This window comes from Erythrolamprus reginae, chromosome 1 (assembly GCF_031021105.1).
Source record: "Erythrolamprus reginae isolate rEryReg1 chromosome 1, rEryReg1.hap1, whole genome shotgun sequence".
NCBI lineage: Eukaryota > Metazoa > Chordata > Lepidosauria > Squamata > Dipsadidae > Erythrolamprus > Erythrolamprus reginae.
The window spans coordinates 38,554,780-38,572,480 of record NC_091950.1 but is presented as its reverse complement, the minus strand read 5'-3'; the positions used below and the strand labels follow the sequence as shown (position 1 = coordinate 38,572,480).

At 38.4% G+C, this 17,701-nt stretch overlaps 1 protein-coding gene across 1 annotated transcript; it reads left to right on the top strand.

Annotated features, from left to right (window-relative positions):
* The first annotated feature begins 2,338 nt into the window (after positions 1-2,338).
* Positions 2,339-17,403, top strand: NAA30 (N-alpha-acetyltransferase 30, NatC catalytic subunit). The gene is made up of 5 exons (XM_070749792.1): positions 2,339-2,633; positions 2,791-3,687; positions 8,120-8,243; positions 8,969-9,024; positions 15,605-17,403. Exons 2-5 carry the CDS (start codon positions 2,794-2,796, stop codon positions 15,740-15,742), a joined length of 1,212 nt encoding a protein of 403 aa, XP_070605893.1. The 5' UTR covers positions 2,339-2,633; positions 2,791-2,793; the 3' UTR covers positions 15,743-17,403.
* Positions 17,404-17,701: the final 298 nt, after the last annotated feature.

The window sequence follows — 17,701 nt, the reverse complement described above, 5'->3', positions numbered from 1 at the left end:
AATAATAATAATAATAATAATAATAATAATAATAATAATAATACAGTGATCCCTCGAGTATCGCGAGGGTTACGTTCCAAGACCCCTCACGATACTCGATTTTTCGCGATATAGTGGTGCGGAAGTAAAAACACCATCTGCGCATGCGCACCCTTTTTCCATGGCCGCGCATGCGCAGATGGTGGAGTTTGCGTGGGCGGCGGGGAAGACCCAGGGAAGGTTTCTTCGGCCGCCCAGCAGCTGATCTGCTCAGCAGCGCCGCAGCAGCGAGGAGCCGAAGATCGGGGTTTCCCCTTTGCGTGGGCGGCGGGGAAGACCCAGGGAAGGTTTCTTCGGCCGCCCAGCAGCTGATCTGCTCGGCAGCGCCGCAGCAGCGAGGAGCCGAAGATCGGGGTTTCCCCACCGCCCACGCAAAGGGGAAACCCCGATCTTCGGCTCCTCGCTGCTGCGGCGCTGCCGAGCAGATCAGCTGCTGGGCAGCCGAAGAAACCTTCCCTGGGTCTTCCCCGCCGCCCACGCAAAGGGGAAACCCCGATCTTCGGCTCCTCGCTGCTGCCCGCCCGCCGCTCGCCCGCCCGCCGCTCGCCCGCCCGCCGCCCACCGCTCGAGAGCAAGAGGGGGAGAGATAGAGAAAGAGAGAGAAGGAAAGAAAGAGATGAGAGAGGGAGGAAGAGAGTGTGAGAGAGGAAGAAGCAAGATAGAGAAAGAGAGAGAGAAAGAAAGATGAGAAAGGAAGAGAGTGACGTCATCGGGTGGGAAAAATCGCGATATAGCATTTCGCGAAGATCGAGATCGCGAAAATCGAGGGTAATAGTAATAATTTATTAGATTTGTATGCCGCCCCTCTCTGAAGACTCAGGGCGTCTCACAATAGTAAACAATATAAACAAATCTCCAATACTTAAAAACACTATCTAAAAACCCTTATCATTAAAATAACCACACAACCCAATCATACCATACATAAACCTTATTAGCAAGGGGATGTATCAATTACCCCATGCCTGGCGACAAAGGTGGGTTTTCAGCAATTTACAAAAAGCGAGGAGGGTGGGGGCAGTTCTAATCTCCGGGGGGAGTTGATTCCAGAGGGCTTTGGCCACCACAGAGAAGGCTCTTCCCCTGGGTCGCGCCAGATGATATTGTTTAGTCGACAGGATCCGGAAAAGGCCAACTCTGTGGGACCTAATCGTCTGCTGGGATTTGTGCGGCAGAAGATGGTCCCAAAGGCATTCTGGTCTGATGTGTACAGCCCACAACCCACTAGATGTCAAGGTGCTCCTCAAACACGATGAACATCACATAAAAAAAGTTTGTCAAGAATTATGAGGTACAACACTTAATGATAGTCCCAGTACAAATAAGCAATCAAAGGGTTAAATAAGGTTCAGGAGGGAAGTGTTTTTAATAGGAAAGTGAACACAAGAACAAGGGGACACAATCTGAAGTTAGTTGGGGGAATGATCAAAGGCAACATGAGAAAATATTATTTTACTGAAAGAGTGGTAGAACAAACTTCCAGCAGACGTGGTTGGTAAATCCACAGTAACTGAATTTAAACATGCCTGGGATAAACATATATCCATTGTAAGATAAAATACAGGAAATAATATAAGGGCAGACTAGATGGACCATGAGGTCTTTTTCTGCGTCAGTCTTCTATGTTTCTAAATCATATTAGGAACCAGTCAATATAAACTGTGAGGATACAAGCCACAAAGTTAGTCATACAGTCATTTATGGGAGGAGATGGGTGATGGAAACCATGAGAGGAGTAATTGTAGTGCAGACTTAATAAATAGTTTGACAGTGTTGAGGGAATTATTTGTTTAGCAAAGTCATGGCGTTCGGGGAAAAACTGTTCTTGTGTCTAGTTCTTCTGGTTGGCAACTTTTAAGATGTGATAATTACCACATGCTGGCTGGGAAATTCTGGGAGTTGTAGTCTACACATCTTAAAAGTTGTCAAGTTTGAAAAATGCTGAGTATATTTCGGAGCGAGCGGGAGGATATAAGGCACAACCGCTTTCCCCTGGCTGCCCTGGCGATGTACTCCAGAGCTTGTCTGACAGAAAGTGCCTTTCAGCGCTCGCTAGCCCCCCGCCTCACTCAAGTTTTGTTCCCGCCTAGTCGGCGCTTCATAACAATGTGCGCTTCCGCCGCTCCGCCGAGGTCGCCAGAGCCTTCCATTAACAGGAAGGTAACCACAAGCATGGTCTCTCGTTCTCCGTTTTATCCCCCCCCCCCGACCGTAGAGTCTCTGACTACTAGCGCAAGCGGAATGTAGCCAGTGACAATACAGTACCAACCCTAGAGGGCAAGGCCAAGCCGTAAAGCGAGAGGCAAAAAAAAATCAAATGTCGCGCGCGGTCGCCTCCGGAGGGAAAGGGCGCCCGCGAGAAGAAGCCACGCCCCTGACCCCTTTCTCCTTCCTCTCCCTCAGTCCTTCCTCGGGGCCAGCCATAAAGTAAAAAGCGACGCGAAGTGTCGCGCCTCCTCCCTGCTTCTTGGAGCCGCGGCGGCGGCCAGGCCTGACAGGAAACCTAGCCGCGCTTTACGGCCGCTGGATGAGGAGGAGCGGAGAAAGGGAGCGGGAGGTGCCGCCGCTGCTGCTGCTGCTGAAGGAACTTTGGGGTGAGGAGGCGGAGGAGGAGGAAGAGGGAGCACGCGGGCGGGGTTGTGTGAATGGGAAAGGGGAAAAAGGAAGAGTTTGGGGCGTTTTCTTCTTACACTTTCACTCTTTTCTTTTCCCCCCCTCTTCGCTTTCCCTCCTTCCTTTCGGTCTCCTCAGGACATGGCCGAGGTACCGCCCGGGCCTAGCAGCCTCCTCGCTTCGCCGCCGGGAGCCGCCGCTGCGCTCCTGTCTCCCTTTCCGGGAAGTGCTGAAGAGGAGGAGGAAGAGGAGGAGGAAGAGGAAGGAGGCAGGCGTCCCTGCAGGGAGGAGGAGGAGGAAGCAGAGGAGGAAGGCATGCTGGGGGGGAGCCCGCCCCGCCGCCACCGCGTTTGCCAGCCCCATCGCCACTACCCTCAGCTCAACGGGCTCATCGCTGGGTCGGACTTGCGGCACTTGCGAAGCTCCCTGAAGGACAAGGTTTTAAGTCACAGCAACGAGGACCAGTGTCCGCCCAAGAGCAAGAAGAACAGCAGGGCCACCATCGCCACTGGTCCTGGCAAAACCATGGGACACGGGCAGGAGCCCCAGCATCCCTGCCAGGGAGGGGAACGGGAGGCGAGTCCATCTTCACTCAACCACCATCACCAGGTCTCTTGCCCCCAGGCAAGGACTGCACAGTCCCAGCAGCAGCAACACCACCATCATCACCATCACCACCGTGATGCTTCTGCTTCCTCTGCTGGGGACAGGAATGGGCTAGTTGGGGGAGGAGAGTTGGAGGAAGGCGAGGATCAGGAGTTGGAAAGGGAAGAGGAGTCCTTGCTACTTCTCTCCAGATCCTTGGCCTCTACCTGCAGTTTGCAAAAATGTTCCATGGGTTCCCATACAGACACTTCCTGGGGCCACCAGCAGGTGAAGGAGGAGAAAGGGGACTTCGCAATACGATATGTCCGATACGAGTCCGAGCTACAGATGCCAGACATCATGAGACTGATCACCAAAGATCTGTCTGAACCCTACTCCATTTACACTTATAGGTATTTTATCCACAACTGGCCTCAGCTTTGCTTTTTGGTAAGTTGGGGGTGCAGACATGTTTAAAAATGTGTTGCAAGGTTGAAGGGTAAAAGGAAGAGTGTTGGAGATGGATGGACAGCAGTGGGTGATATGGAGAAAGTTAATAGGGTAAGCAAAATTCTCACATCTGTCATTCACCAGTAGTCAAATTGTGAAATAAATCATGCACAAACTAGGTAATTGTATAAGTGTAGTTTGAATTATGTAGAATTATTCATAAACATTGCCCATGTGTACAGTGTAAACTGAAGACAAATCTATAATCTTGTTCCTAATTAAAGGAAATTGAATTGTGCTTGGTGAATTTGGAATTACGCATACTTATTTTTAAATGGCTTGGGGATGCTGAGTTATATTGTCATTAGTTTTTGGAGTTTGCTCTATCATGTCTGGCCAGTTAAAATCAGAAGTAGTAATGTCTTAGAAAATATTTGAGTTGAAATTCATACAAAGTTTTTTATTTGTGGAGCAAATGTTTGACAAGTAATTTAGGATTAATACAATCTTACAATGCTTCTGAAAAACTCATTTGGGGAATTTTAAATATGAATATTCCTTGGTACTTCATGGTATTCAATTTTAACTTGGTACCATTTATGTAATTTTAATGTTTTTGTATAAAATTTAAATTGCAACTTATTTTCAGAGATGAAAGCCTACATGTTATGTGCAACATGCCTCTTACCAAATTGTATGTCTTAAATAGACATGATTCTATATACAGAAAGCAGTTCATTCTCCCATAAAAAGGTGAGCATAGATTTTGAACCATAATTGTAAGGAGAGGGTAGTTTGAAAGGAAAAAAGGGAGGATTTCTTAAAAGATTCTACCATACTACATTAAATATTTCTTTTTAAAAAGATAATTACATTAGTGTTTTTATTATTACTTATTAGCAGACTAAACTGCTATCTACTTAGTCAAATATCAAGTTAGCCATCCTTCCTTTTAAAACTCTGCATGTATCATACAAGCAACAGGGAAAAAAAGTTTGTTTACTTGAAAGCCAATTCTCTTAAGATATCTCTTTAAAAAATTACAAATTGAAAGAAAAGTTTCTAATGATTTGACAAGTTTATTTGTGATAATGTCTACAGACTTAATACAGTCATTTTTAAAATTTTCAATGAGAAAATATTCTGAGGATATTTTAGGTATTGAAGTAAATGCAAAAGGAACAATAAACCTGAAAATTTGCCTCAGTGGCATGAGAAAGTGAAGATTTGTATCAGTGTAATATAAATAAATGCTTATAAGGGGCATCTCTCTGGGGAAGCTCTTGCCCTAGCTGGATGAGCTATATCCAGATTTAAAGCTTTCGTTTTAAATCTATTTTCCTTTTTCCAAAAAAAAAATGAAAATACATAGCAACTATTATGTATGAATAAGAAAGGCCTATTTCTATATTTCTGTTTGTTTAATGAATGGACAGACTAATAAGCAATTCTGGCTTAGATCCTACAGAAAGGTACAATTTGTTTGCCTATTCTGTCTCATGAAAAACATTTCAGAAATCCAAACTTTGCTGTACGATATTTCAGTAGCATAATATCTCTACAGCAAATTAGGAACAAAAATAATAATTGGAAATGTAATAAAATCTATTTTTATTTTTTAAATATAATCCTGACTTTTTAAAAACAAAAAATGACATGACAAAAAAAAAGTTACAAATGACACACACATATATATACACACACACACATACAGTATATATATATTTGTTTTCGTAGATTTTCACGGGTACAGGTATGACGGTCTTGGTATATTCGGGTTTCTTCCCGTGTAGGATTTGGAAAATCCTACACGGGAAGAAGCCCGAATATACCAAGACCTATGTCTACATAGAAAAAACTTAGAAAATAAGTGAGAAACATCATGCCAGTCCTATTCTTATTAGTTTAATATTAGTGTAAGAAATATATTGATTTTGGTAACCTTCAAAGTCTTCAACAATGTTATCTTGATTTATTGGGTTATTAATGAATATTCTAGTATTGCAGGATGTTAAAGGTTAACACAGTAACATTGCAGTTAATTAAGAACTGGAAGGGTTACTTCTATATGCTCAGTTAAGCAAAACTCCAACTTGTCCTTCTTGGTAGGGGCTATATCATCAAACCAAGATGCAATATGAAGGAATATGGTGTGTTGCTGCTCAAAATTATTGTTTTCCATATATTGTAAGAACATATTTTGTGAAAATACCAATATCCCTATGTAATATGAGGAGAGTTTATAGATTGCCTGCAAACTAGGCCAAAAATCATTATATACTTGAAATAAGTTAGGAGAATATTTGTTAAGTTTTCCATCCAAAATTACTTTCAAGGCAACTAGAAATTATGTACCGTTTGATTGCTCAGGAACATCCTCATGTTATCTTAATTAAACATTATTCACACATTGATTAATATATTGGTGATCATATTGGTTATTTTAGTATTTGAATAGCTATCTTTGATTTTAACTTTAAGGATTTTAACGTAGCCGAAAGCTCAAGAACATCCACATATTATCTGGATTAAATATTATTCAAACCTTAATTAGTATTGATATTACATTAGCAATAATATATATATTATATTGATAATGTAATACACATATTATTGATTAGCTAGCTTTGATTTTAACTTTTAAGGATTTTAGAATATTTGGAAAATTACTCTCCCAGATAAACTTATTGGAATAGAAGAAATAAAAGCCTTAAAAGGGTCTTTCCTAGAACTGATTGGAACACAGTTCCTCAGTTCCTTAAAACTAAATGTGTATCTTTTGGTATACAAAAGCAAATCTGACATCTGAAATCAGTCCACTCTCCATTTGCATTATTGATTCAGTCGTGATTTTCACATGGCATATGCGATTTCCCCCTCTTTCATGGATTTACTGGCTGGATTTTTCTATGGCTCAGATAATTATACTTAATGTGCCTTCAAAAAAAGAAAAAGAAAAAAGCCAAAGATTTGAAGGTGCAATGACAAACAGAAGCCATGAGGAGGTAGTCTGTCGCATATACCTGCCTTTATTTAATTTGGCTGGTGATGTATATAAATTGGAATGTCTAGAAAATATTTAGGAAGCAATTCCAAAATGCTTTAACCAAAATGCTTTTTTTAGAATTATTTTCTCGGAAGGACAGGAATAAAACCTCTGATTTCCCAGGATCAGATACTGATCACTCACATAAATAGGAATAGATGATCATAACCCTGGTTTGGAATATTCAGGCATTGATTTTTCCAGTTATTGCTGCTTCACTGCCCTTTCTGTCAATCAAAAATTATTGCAGGATCAATCTAAATTTGATCTAATCTGAATCTAATGCTCATTTCTTTAATTTATGAAATTTTCTGCAGATATAATTAATTTACCTACATACAGTAACTTAGACTTAACTTCATTTTTAGGTGAAAATATGGAATCTGACATTTGTGATTGCCAGATATTTTAGAATCTTAAGATTCTAAATGAGAATAAAGTTTTTATTCTTTACTTGCAAAAAACGTCAATAATCTTAACTCATGGTATGAGCAATGTTCCTTTGCAGCAACAATCAGTTCTCTAAGCATTATAAATATTGTGTAAATAAACATCTGCAAGCATGAGAGTACATGCTTACCTTGAATACTAGCATAATCATAATAAAAATAATGCAGGATGAATAGTTGTGTTAACTGTGTATATGAACCACACAATGGATTTGTCAGAAATAACTTTATTAAACCTAAAAATGTTAAAATGTGCTCACTAAAATTAATCTTTGACTATTGAAATTACAAAGGCCATTTCTTTTTTCATGTTTCAGTTATTTGAGCTCTAATATACTGTAGCTCTTATTAGGATTGCTGATTGATCAATGTTTCCGTTACTTACTTTCTAGGAATTTAATAATTCTGTTCCTCATAAAAATAAAAGATCCATTCTCAAAGAATAGAATAATTCAAACTACACTGAGATACCGGATAAAATACTGTGTAAGGTCCAGACCAAACAGGCTAAAGATAATGTTTAGAGTACTAAATATTATAAATAGAAGGTAGCCTGCACAACTTCCTAACCTGTATAGCATAAATGTTTAAAAAGCAGCAAAGAGAAGAAAGCACCCTGAGTGCTATTACTCTATACATAAAAGATCCATCTACCCATTCTGGAGCAGTTTCTTATTCACTATTAGCCCTTTGTGATAGAAAATTAATACACCGCGTGTGTCTGGGCAAATATTTGTGCTCACAACTTAACATCCAAGCCAAGGAGTATAATATTACTTTTCCAAGAAACAAATTTAAGCTTCTGTTAATAAATTTTGGGGAATTTCCAAGATGGGATCTTTTTAAAAATGTGTCAATAAAATTGTGATTTTATGGCACTGTGTGTTAGTTTTAACCTACAAGATGTGTTTTGTTTGGTTTTTGTTTTGTTTTTAAGGCAATGGTAGGTGATGAGTGCGTAGGTGCAATCGTCTGCAAGTTGGACATGCACAAAAAGATGTTTCGTAGAGGTTATATAGCCATGTTAGCGGTGGATTCCAAATACAGAAGAAAAGGCATAGGTAAGAATAGCAGTTGCATCTTTTTGAAGCCTTCTGAAAGTAATATACTTTCAGTTAACTATTGCTTTGAGGTAAATATTTTTGCATACAATTGCCTTTCTTTGTGGCAATTAATTTAATATTTTTTAAAATGAAGCACTCTGCTATTGTGATATACTATGTGCAGCTCATGAGTCCTTGTTCTGTGGATATCCACTTTGAATTCATCACCAACCCTATTCATACAGTTCTGGTGCAGTGATGTTGAGAAGACAAACATTCCTCACATTTGTAAATATACTCTCGTTAGGTTGTCTGCTTTCTCTTGTGAGCCGCCGCTGCATATAAGAGATTCACAAATTAAAAGGAGATGGGGACACAAATTTAACTGATTAAAAGAAAGGAATATGCATGATTTTATTAGCTTATTCTGTACCCCATTGGTTCCCTTACTTTAAAGTACACTATGTTGTGGCAGGCCTCTGGAAACTATTATTTAGAATAATCCTAAATAAGATCTTTGAATGTCGTGCCATGATATCTCATTTATACTTAACATAAAAGACATATTTGGATTGCCTTCCCTCTCTCTTATAAGACATTTTAAAAAAAATATGTAGACTATCATATTACTTATTGTTACTTCTTAAATTATTCATGTGTTAGAAGATCAGGACACAGACTTGTTCATGCTGTAATAATTTGTACTTGAAGTTTAATTTTTTTGTTTTTTATTTGTATTCCAGGTACAAACTTGGTTAAGAAAGCTATATATGCCATGGTAGAAGGCGATTGTGATGAGGTAATTATTTTGTTTCCTTGAAGGAACTTTGTTTTTTTCCCTTGCTTTACTTGAAGGCTGCTTTTTTTTCCAAATGTAGTTTACTATGTAAGCAAGGCTTCGGTTTAAGTAAAATATATTCAGAAAAACATATTATATTAAATATTTTCTGGGACTCCAAATTTGACTTCTTTGGACTGTCTACATGAGCAAAAACTCTAAACAGATTTAGATAGTAATATAAGTGATCTAAAGTAGTGATTTGAGCTTGCATAGTATAGTAAAAGTTTATGACATTTTGGGGATATAGTACATGCTCATCTTAAGGACTCAGATGTTGATTTAAAATAAATGGATGCTCTGCGAAAAATAAAGAAAAGAAAAGAAAATGAGGTAGCATTAAAAAGATGCCACTGCTGTAATATTAAATATAAGCACCAGCTCACTGCAGCACATCTACAGTTATAACTGAATATCTGTGATGGAAAGTCAACAAAGAAGGGGGGGGGGAGCCAAAAAATGCACCACCAAAATGGAAGATTAGGCTGGAAAATAAGATTAGCAAATTGAAATCAGATGCAAGTAAGATAGAACAGATTTTTTTTAAAAAAAAAAAACCTGAAGACCACCACTTAATAATACCTAATCCAGAAATACAATTTAGAAACAAGGAAATAATAAAGTAGCAGATAACAGCCAAGAAAATTAGCAGAAACAAAACTTGAATTGCGAACTATAGGCATAACCTCCAATTTTTATCCAACCAGGAAGGTTAATGTCAGTCCATTAATGAAGATACTGCAGAGAAAGAGCAAATATTCTACATTCATAGAATATATAGTGTTAGAAGAGAACATTTATGCCATAAAGTTATATCTCCTACTCAGGAATCTAAATTCCCTCATTGATGGCTATTTAACTTTCACCTGAAAATTTATCTAAAGAAGAAAAGCCCATCACTTTTTTGGGTACATAGTTCCACAATTGAACTGCTCTTATGGTTTTTTCTAACATTTAATCGGAATCTGCTTTCTGTGACTTGAATTCATTATTTCATCTCCTGAACTGCAGACTTAATCTTCTAAAAATAATAAAAATTAAAAATATAAAATATATACCTTTCAGGTATTTGAAGAGTGCCATCATATTTTCCTTCACTCCTGTCTTCTCAGGTTTAAATAAATCCATCTCTTAATCGTACACGAATTAGTTTTCTAAATCTTCTAAATCAATATTGCTCTTCCCTGAATCTGTTTCTGATTTGTTTCAATTGAATGCAGCTGCGAGAGCAATCATGGGCTTCCCAAGATATGCCCATGTTACACCAACACTCCGCAGTCTGCATTGGTTCGAGATCAATTTCCAGTCACAATTCAAAGTGTTGGTTATGACCTATAAAGCCCTTCATGGCATCGGACCAGAATATCTCCGGGACCACCTTCTGCCGCACGAATCCCAGCAACCAGTTAGGTCCCACAGAGTTGGCCTTCTCCGGGTCCCATCGACTAAGCAATGTCGTTTGGTGGGACCCAGGAGAAGAGCCTCTGGAACCAGCTCCCCCCAGATATCAGAATTGCCCCCACCCTCCTTGCCTTTCGCAAGCTCCTTAAAACCCACCTCTGTCGTCAGGCATGGGGGAATTGAAATTTCACTTCCCCCTAGGCTTATAGAATTTATACATGGTATGTTTGTATGTATGAGTGGTTCTTTAAATTGGGGTTTTTTAGATTATTTTTTAATATTAGATTTGTTTTCATTGTCTTTTCATTGTTGTTAGCCGCCCCGAGTCTTCGGAGAGGGGCGGCATACAAATCTAATAAATAAATAAATAAATAAAATAAATAAATTCTTAACAGTGTCATTCCAGAATTTTACATAGTATTCAAAACAAAGTCTTTCAAATGCATAAAAAAAGAATGATTACATTATCATTTTTCCATAACTGGAAAGAATTGGTGTGCCAAAAGTGTTGCTTTTAGGTAGTACAACTTCAAAACACATTCCAAGTAATTTGGTTCATATATGTATCATATTTTTCAGAGTATAATATGCACCGGAGTATAATACGTACCTAGATTTTAGAGGAGCAAAACAAGGAAAAAAGTATTTTGAACCAAATGGTATAGTAATATATTATTTAATAAAATACTAGTGTAGCAGAATACTTTTTATGACCATGTACACTTTTTACAAACTTTGAACTTGACAGCTTTAAGACTTGTGGACTTCATCTCTCAGAATTCCTCCTTGAGCAAAGGGAGGAAAGATCCTGCAGGGGCATGTTAGTGGGATATTCTTGTCTTTGATGACCAAAGCAGCTGAGAGAAGGAAGCAATAAAAAGAGCTGGAAGGCTGCTCTATAAGTTTATTAAAATCCTTAAAATTGAAGAGATGCGTTTAACTAACTCATCTTTAGGGAGCCGAGGGGGTGCAGAGGTTAGAGTGCAGCACTGCAGGCTACTTCAGCTGACTGCTAGCTGCAGTTCGGCAGTTCAAACAAATCTCAATGGCTCCAGGTTGACTCAGCCTTCCATCCTTCTCAGGTGGATAAAACGAGGAAGTCTAAACCACTTAGAGAGAGCTGTAAAGGCACTATGAAGTGGTACATAAGTCTAAGTACTATTACTTTAGTCAGCTCTAAAATTAAGAATGTTTGCATTACCACTTTCCCCTGCTCTTTGTGCTACTTCCACTTTCCTAAGTTGTATTTTAAATTAAGTCAAAAGTAATTTCCATCTATTTTATAATTGAATACAAATGGATAAAATAAACTAGCAAAATTATTATGAAGTGGACGTTACTGGACGTTTGCCCAGGTTCGCCTGGTGCACCAGTTGCGACCCTACTTGGACCGGGAGTCACTGCTCACGGTCACTCATGCCCTCATCACCTCGAGGCTTGACTACTGTAACGCTCTCTACATGGGGCTACCTTTGAAAAATGTTCGGAAACTTCAGATCGTGCAGAATGCAGCTGCGAGAGCAATCATGGGCTTTCCCAAATATGCCCATGTTACACCAACACTCCGCAATCTGCATTGGTTGCCGATCAGTTTCCGGTCACAATTCAAAGTGTTGGTTATGACCTATAAAGCCCTTCATGGCACTGGACCAGATTACCTCAGGGACCGCCTTCTGCTGCACGAATCCCAGCGACCAGTTAGGTCCCACAGAGTGGATCTTCTCCGGGTCCCGTCAACTAAGCAATGTCGCCTGGCGGGACCCAGGGGAAGAGCCTTCTCTGTGGCGGCCCCAGCCCTCTGGAACCAACTCCCCCCAGAGATTAGAACTGCCCCCACCCTCCTTGCCTTTCGTAAACAACTTAAAACCCACCTCTGCCGCCAGGCATGGGGGAATTGAGATCCTCTTTCCCCCTAGGCCTTTACAATTCTATGCATGGTATGTATGTATGTATGTTTGGTTTTTATATTAATTGATTTTTAATCATCAATACCAAATTACTATTGTACACTGTTTTATTGTCGCTGTTAGCCGCCCCGAGTCTCTGGAGAGGGGCGGCATACAAATCCAATAAATAAATAAATAAATAAATAAATTCATATTTCTTGAGTATCTAGAAAACAAGAAATATCTAGAATACTATTAAACTTGAATGTCAGCATTGAATTGCTGCTTAAAGAACAAGTAATTTTGGCAAGAGTTGTTCAGAGAATTTAGTTTTCTAGTAGCAACATCCAGAGTTTTAGGTCCTTAAGTCTAACTATTTTTACACGCAAAGAATTGAAATGTATGATGCTACTTTTATTTATACTCATAGTATTTTTCTTATAATACTACTTTTATTTAGACATAAAATTAATAATTATGCTAGTAGATTTAATAGAACATTTCACAATTTTTTGCTGTCAGATCAACTCCTAGCACTTACCTGGAGAAGTCATTGTAGGGTTTTTGGCAATGTTTTGAAAGTGGCTTTCCGCTTCTAATTTGCTCTCAAGAATTTAGTGTCCAGATAGTCTTTGACCAGTTGGGGCCACAATTTAGGCTGCTAAATGATGCAGCCATTAAGCAAATTATCATGTGACTGGATTTGATTTTACAACCATCTTTTCTGTAGTTGTTAAGTCAATCGCATGATCATTAAGTGAATTTGGCTTTCCCAATTGGCAGAAGCCAGCTGGGAAAGTTGTAAATTGCAATTCCATGACCGCAACATTCTGCAACCATTGTAAGCTGATTGCCAAGTGCCTAAATTGCAATTGCAATGACCATAGAGTTGTGTCCTTATAACTTTAAAGACTGTTCATAAGTAATTTTTTTTGATGCTACAATAACTTTGAACCATTCTGAATCAAGCTATTGTAAGACTTAAATGAAATGAGACTAATCATAAACTTCGTTTTAGCTTAATGTAATATAAGCTAAGAGCCAGAGTGGTGCAGCAGGTAGAGTGCTGTACTGCAGGCCACTAAAGCTGACTGTAGATCTGTAGGTCAGCGGTTCAAATCTCATCACTGGCTCAAGGTCGATTCAGCCTTCCATCCTTCCGAGGTGGGTAAAATGAGGGCCCAGATTGTGGGGGAGGGCAATATGCTGGCTCTGTTAAAAAGTGCTATTGCTAACATGTTGTAAGCCGCACTGAATCTAAGGAGAAGGGCAGCATAAAAATTTGAATAAAATAAATACATAAATAAGCAGTTAACATTTGTTCATGTCATTCAGACTTGTAAAAAACTCTTCAATGAAGAAATCCAATGACTACTAACAGTTATCTAATCACTTTTTCTTGGTTAAAACAAGATGTAAATATTCTAGAAACCCCATTCTCTTAAATCAATTATTAGTTTGTTCTTTTGCGGATAGATTTCAAAACAAAATTATTTTTAGTCTTTCACACAATATCAGTTCCTTTTAACATGATACAAAAGCTCTATTAAGTATAGGAATTTTCCATATATTTTATTTCTATATATTTCTCCCTGCAAATAGAGGTCAGCATTTTAGAAGAAGGTAACATTAAATAAAGTATTACTACTACAAACAAAAATACTAATTTTCAAATCAGAAAAGCAAACCCAGAAAAACTGTATGAATGGCTGGCAAGTTTAGAACAGAATAGAATAGAATAGAATTGGCCAAATGTGATTGGACACACAAGAAATTTGTCTTGGTGCATATGCTCTCAGTGTACATAAAAGAAAAAGATACATTTGTCAAGAATCATGTGGTACAACACTTAATGATCGTCATAGGGGTCAAATAAGCAATGAAGAAACAATGAATATTAATAAAAAAATCTTAGGATACAAGCAACAAGTTACAGTCATACAGTCCTAAGTGGGAGGAAAAGGATAATAGGAATGATGAGAAAAACTAGTAGAAATAGAAGTGCAGATTTAGTAAAAAGTGTGACAGTGTTGAGGAAGTTATTTGTTTAGTAGAGTGATGGCGTTTGGGGAAAAACTGTTATTGTGTCTAGTTGTCTTGGTGTGCAGTGCTTTGTAGCGACGTTTTGAGAGTAGGAATTGAAACAGTTTGTGTCCAGGATGCATGGGATCAATAAATATTTTCCCCACCCTCTTTTTGACTCATGCAGTATACAGGTCCTCAATGGAAGACAGGTTGGAAGCAATTGTTTTTTCTGCAGTTCTGATTATCCTCTGAAAGTCTGTGTCGGTCCTGTTGGGTTGCAGCACCAAAACAGACAGTTATAGAGGTGCAGATGACAGACTCAATGATTCCTCCTTTAAATAGAGAGTCCGCAGTCTGCATTGGTTGCCGATCAATTTCCGGTCACAATTCAAAGTGTTGGTTATGACCTATAAAGCCCTTCATGGCATCGGACCAGAATATCTCCAGTACCGCCTTCTGCCGCACGAATCCCAGCGACTGGTTAGGTCCCACAGAGTTGGCCTTCTGCGGGTCCCGTCAACTAAACAATGTCGTTTGGCGGGACCCAGGAGAAGAGCCTTCTCTGTGGCAGCTACCCCCAGATATCAGAGTTGCCCCCACCCTCCTTGCCTTTCGCAAGCTCCTTAAAACCCACCTCTGTCGTCAGGCATGGGGGAATTGAAATTTTTCCTTCCCCCTAGGCTTATAGAATTTATACATGCTTGTATGTATGATTGGTTGTTTAAATTGGGTTTTTTAAGATTATTTTTAATATTAGATTTGTTCACATTGTCTTTTTTATTGTTGTTAGCCGCCCCGAGTCTTCAGAGAGGGGCGGCATACAAATCTAATAAATACAAATACAAATTAGTTTTCCATATCTTCCAATATTTTCTGCAAGAACAGTGGACACCAGGGAAACATTTCTTGTGAGGAATATCACTATAGTTGCCTTATTTTTTCCTTATTGCATTGTGGGTCAAAATGATCACTGGTAAAACAAACTGATCTTCCTAATATTAATGGCATGGTATTGGGTGAAATAATCACTCAAGCGTTGGACTAGTATTGAGCTGGGGATCATTTGGTCTGGCACCTGAATGGAAAGCGCATTTCTGTTTGTATTTTTATGGTTTGTTGCGAACTGCCTAAAATCTACATGAGCCTAGGCAGCCATATAAGTTCTGCAAATAAATTAAAAAGCAAAAAAAAAAAAAAAACCCTGTTGAAACATCTGTCTTATTTTGCAGGTTGTCCTGGAGACTGAGATCACGAACAAGTCTGCATTGAAACTTTATGAAAATCTTGGCTTTGTGCGAGACAAGAGGTTGTTCAGATACTATTTAAATGGAGTTGATGCATTGCGTCTTAAACTTTGGCTGCGTTAATTGGAGGACTTTTCTTCTCAACAAACATGGCAGCAGCATCTTTTGCATTCAATGCAATTTGTGTGGAATTGCTTTGCAGTTGGACATAATAAGTTCCATACAGCTCTTCTTTGTGAGTGTCTCATCGAGCATTGCACCTAAATTGTTGCACTGTGTGGCATGGCGCATCTTGTTCTGAATTTACAACAGGTTGTTTCAGACTTCAAATCCTTGGTAACCAGGAAGATGTGCCAATAAGTAGCCAAGAGCTCCTCTTTTTATTTGCAAGTCTACTGACTCCTGTGATATAAATGGTGAACATTTTATCAAGAACCTGTGTATACAGAACACAACCTTTTTTTTTTGTTTAAGAGAGAAAGAAAAGCCAATGTAATTGTAAAATTCTATAAGTATACTAACATTTCATACAAATCTCACCATAGGGTTTTTCCCCCCTGGGGAAAATGAAAATTACTTCCACTTTAGGTTTTATTTTTCAATATTGAAGTTTCCATTCTTAAATATTGGTACCTCAGTGATTAGTGGATGAAAAAAATGTATTGTAGGGTGGGGTGTGTGTTACATCGAGTAACGGTAACAATTTAATTGCGTCTGCCAGTGCCTGTAGAAATACGTATATTTGTCTCCACTGCTAATTTGAGTGCATGCTTTCTTTTCTTGATTTTTTTTCTTTGCAAGAATGGCTTTTATTTAAATTCTGGATTTGATAATAAATTATTTCATTTATCATTTAGACAGAACTCCCATGTGAGGGCTTAAGAAGCCCTTGTCTTACAGTAAAAAGTCTAAGCTATTTTTTAAAAGAACAATTTTGAGTAGCTGCTAAAAGGGAGTCTGATGCACTTTTTCCTTTAAAGAGAGAGAGAGAGGGATCTTTTTAAAAAACAAACAACAAATTAATATAATCTGGATTAACTTTTATTTAATTAGAATTATCACTAGAATAGCTGAAGAACCATTATTTTTAAACAGTTGAATGAATTTAAATTCTGCTTGGACTCATGCTTATCTTCCATGTTTTAAAAATGCTTCGGTCTTCAGTTCTTGGTCTTGAAAATGAATTTAAAACCGCAATACCATGTTTGTTTTTCAGCTGCTTTCACTTTTTTATTATTTTAGAAAAGCCTAATATCTTGCAGTTTAATTTTTTTTTTCTGAATCATTTGACAGAGGAATGTCCAAAGGTTTTGTTTTGAGTTCTTTCCTCTTTTTAAAATCTAATACATGAGCTTCTATTCTTTTTCACCAATTACACTGTGTACTTCTGTCTGTCAGTGCAATATGTAAAGCAAATCACTTCTTTTTGGCAGTTCAGCAATGACAGCATTAGTATATAATATATTAAAACAAAACATAAGATTGATCCAAGTAACTCATGGGAAAAATTCTTCTATTGATAGGAAACCCTTCAGAATTCAAGTTTGCCTTACTATGTAATATGTTAAGTTCAATCAATCATTTTACAAAATGGCTTAAGTTACTGCAAATTTGAGAGAACTTTACCTCTAGTCCCCCTCTGGAGAAGAATACCCATTCTGGATAGTTTAGCAAATTTAAAGGAAGGCCATCCTTATTTTGCACAGTCTGAGCATCTCCCCCACTATGTATAAGTTGTGAATTGTATTTGGGAAAAAATAAAGGATTTTAATTTAAAACTGGCACTTATCTCCTTGATATATTTTGTATAGCTTGCTTCCCCTTTTTTGGTTCATCCACTTGATGGTTGAATTTGAATTCTTAGCAACTTTCTGCCCTGTTTGCAACACCAGGTTTGAACAGCATATAATTGAATGCTGAGCACCATCAAATATTTAACCATGCCCTTCTTAGTTCTAGTGTAGTTTTCCTAGTTGGCTATATTTACATCACCTGGAAGGTATCATACTGAAGAAAGTCCTTCTAAACCACCAGGTAAGCCCAGCTTGCAATGAATTGAAATGTTTAGAGAATGGGCAATAA

Coding starts and splice junctions, on each gene's coding strand:
- NAA30 (XM_070749792.1), top strand. CDS start 2,794: ATGGCCGAGGTACCGCCCGGGCCTAGCAGCCTCCTCGCTTCGCCGCCG. Junction 3,688..8,119: donor GGCCTCAGCTTTGCTTTTTG/GTAAGTTGGGGG, acceptor TTTGTTTTTAAG/GCAATGGTAGGTGATGAGTG. Junction 8,244..8,968: donor ATACAGAAGAAAAGGCATAG/GTAAGAATAGCA, acceptor TTTGTATTCCAG/GTACAAACTTGGTTAAGAAA.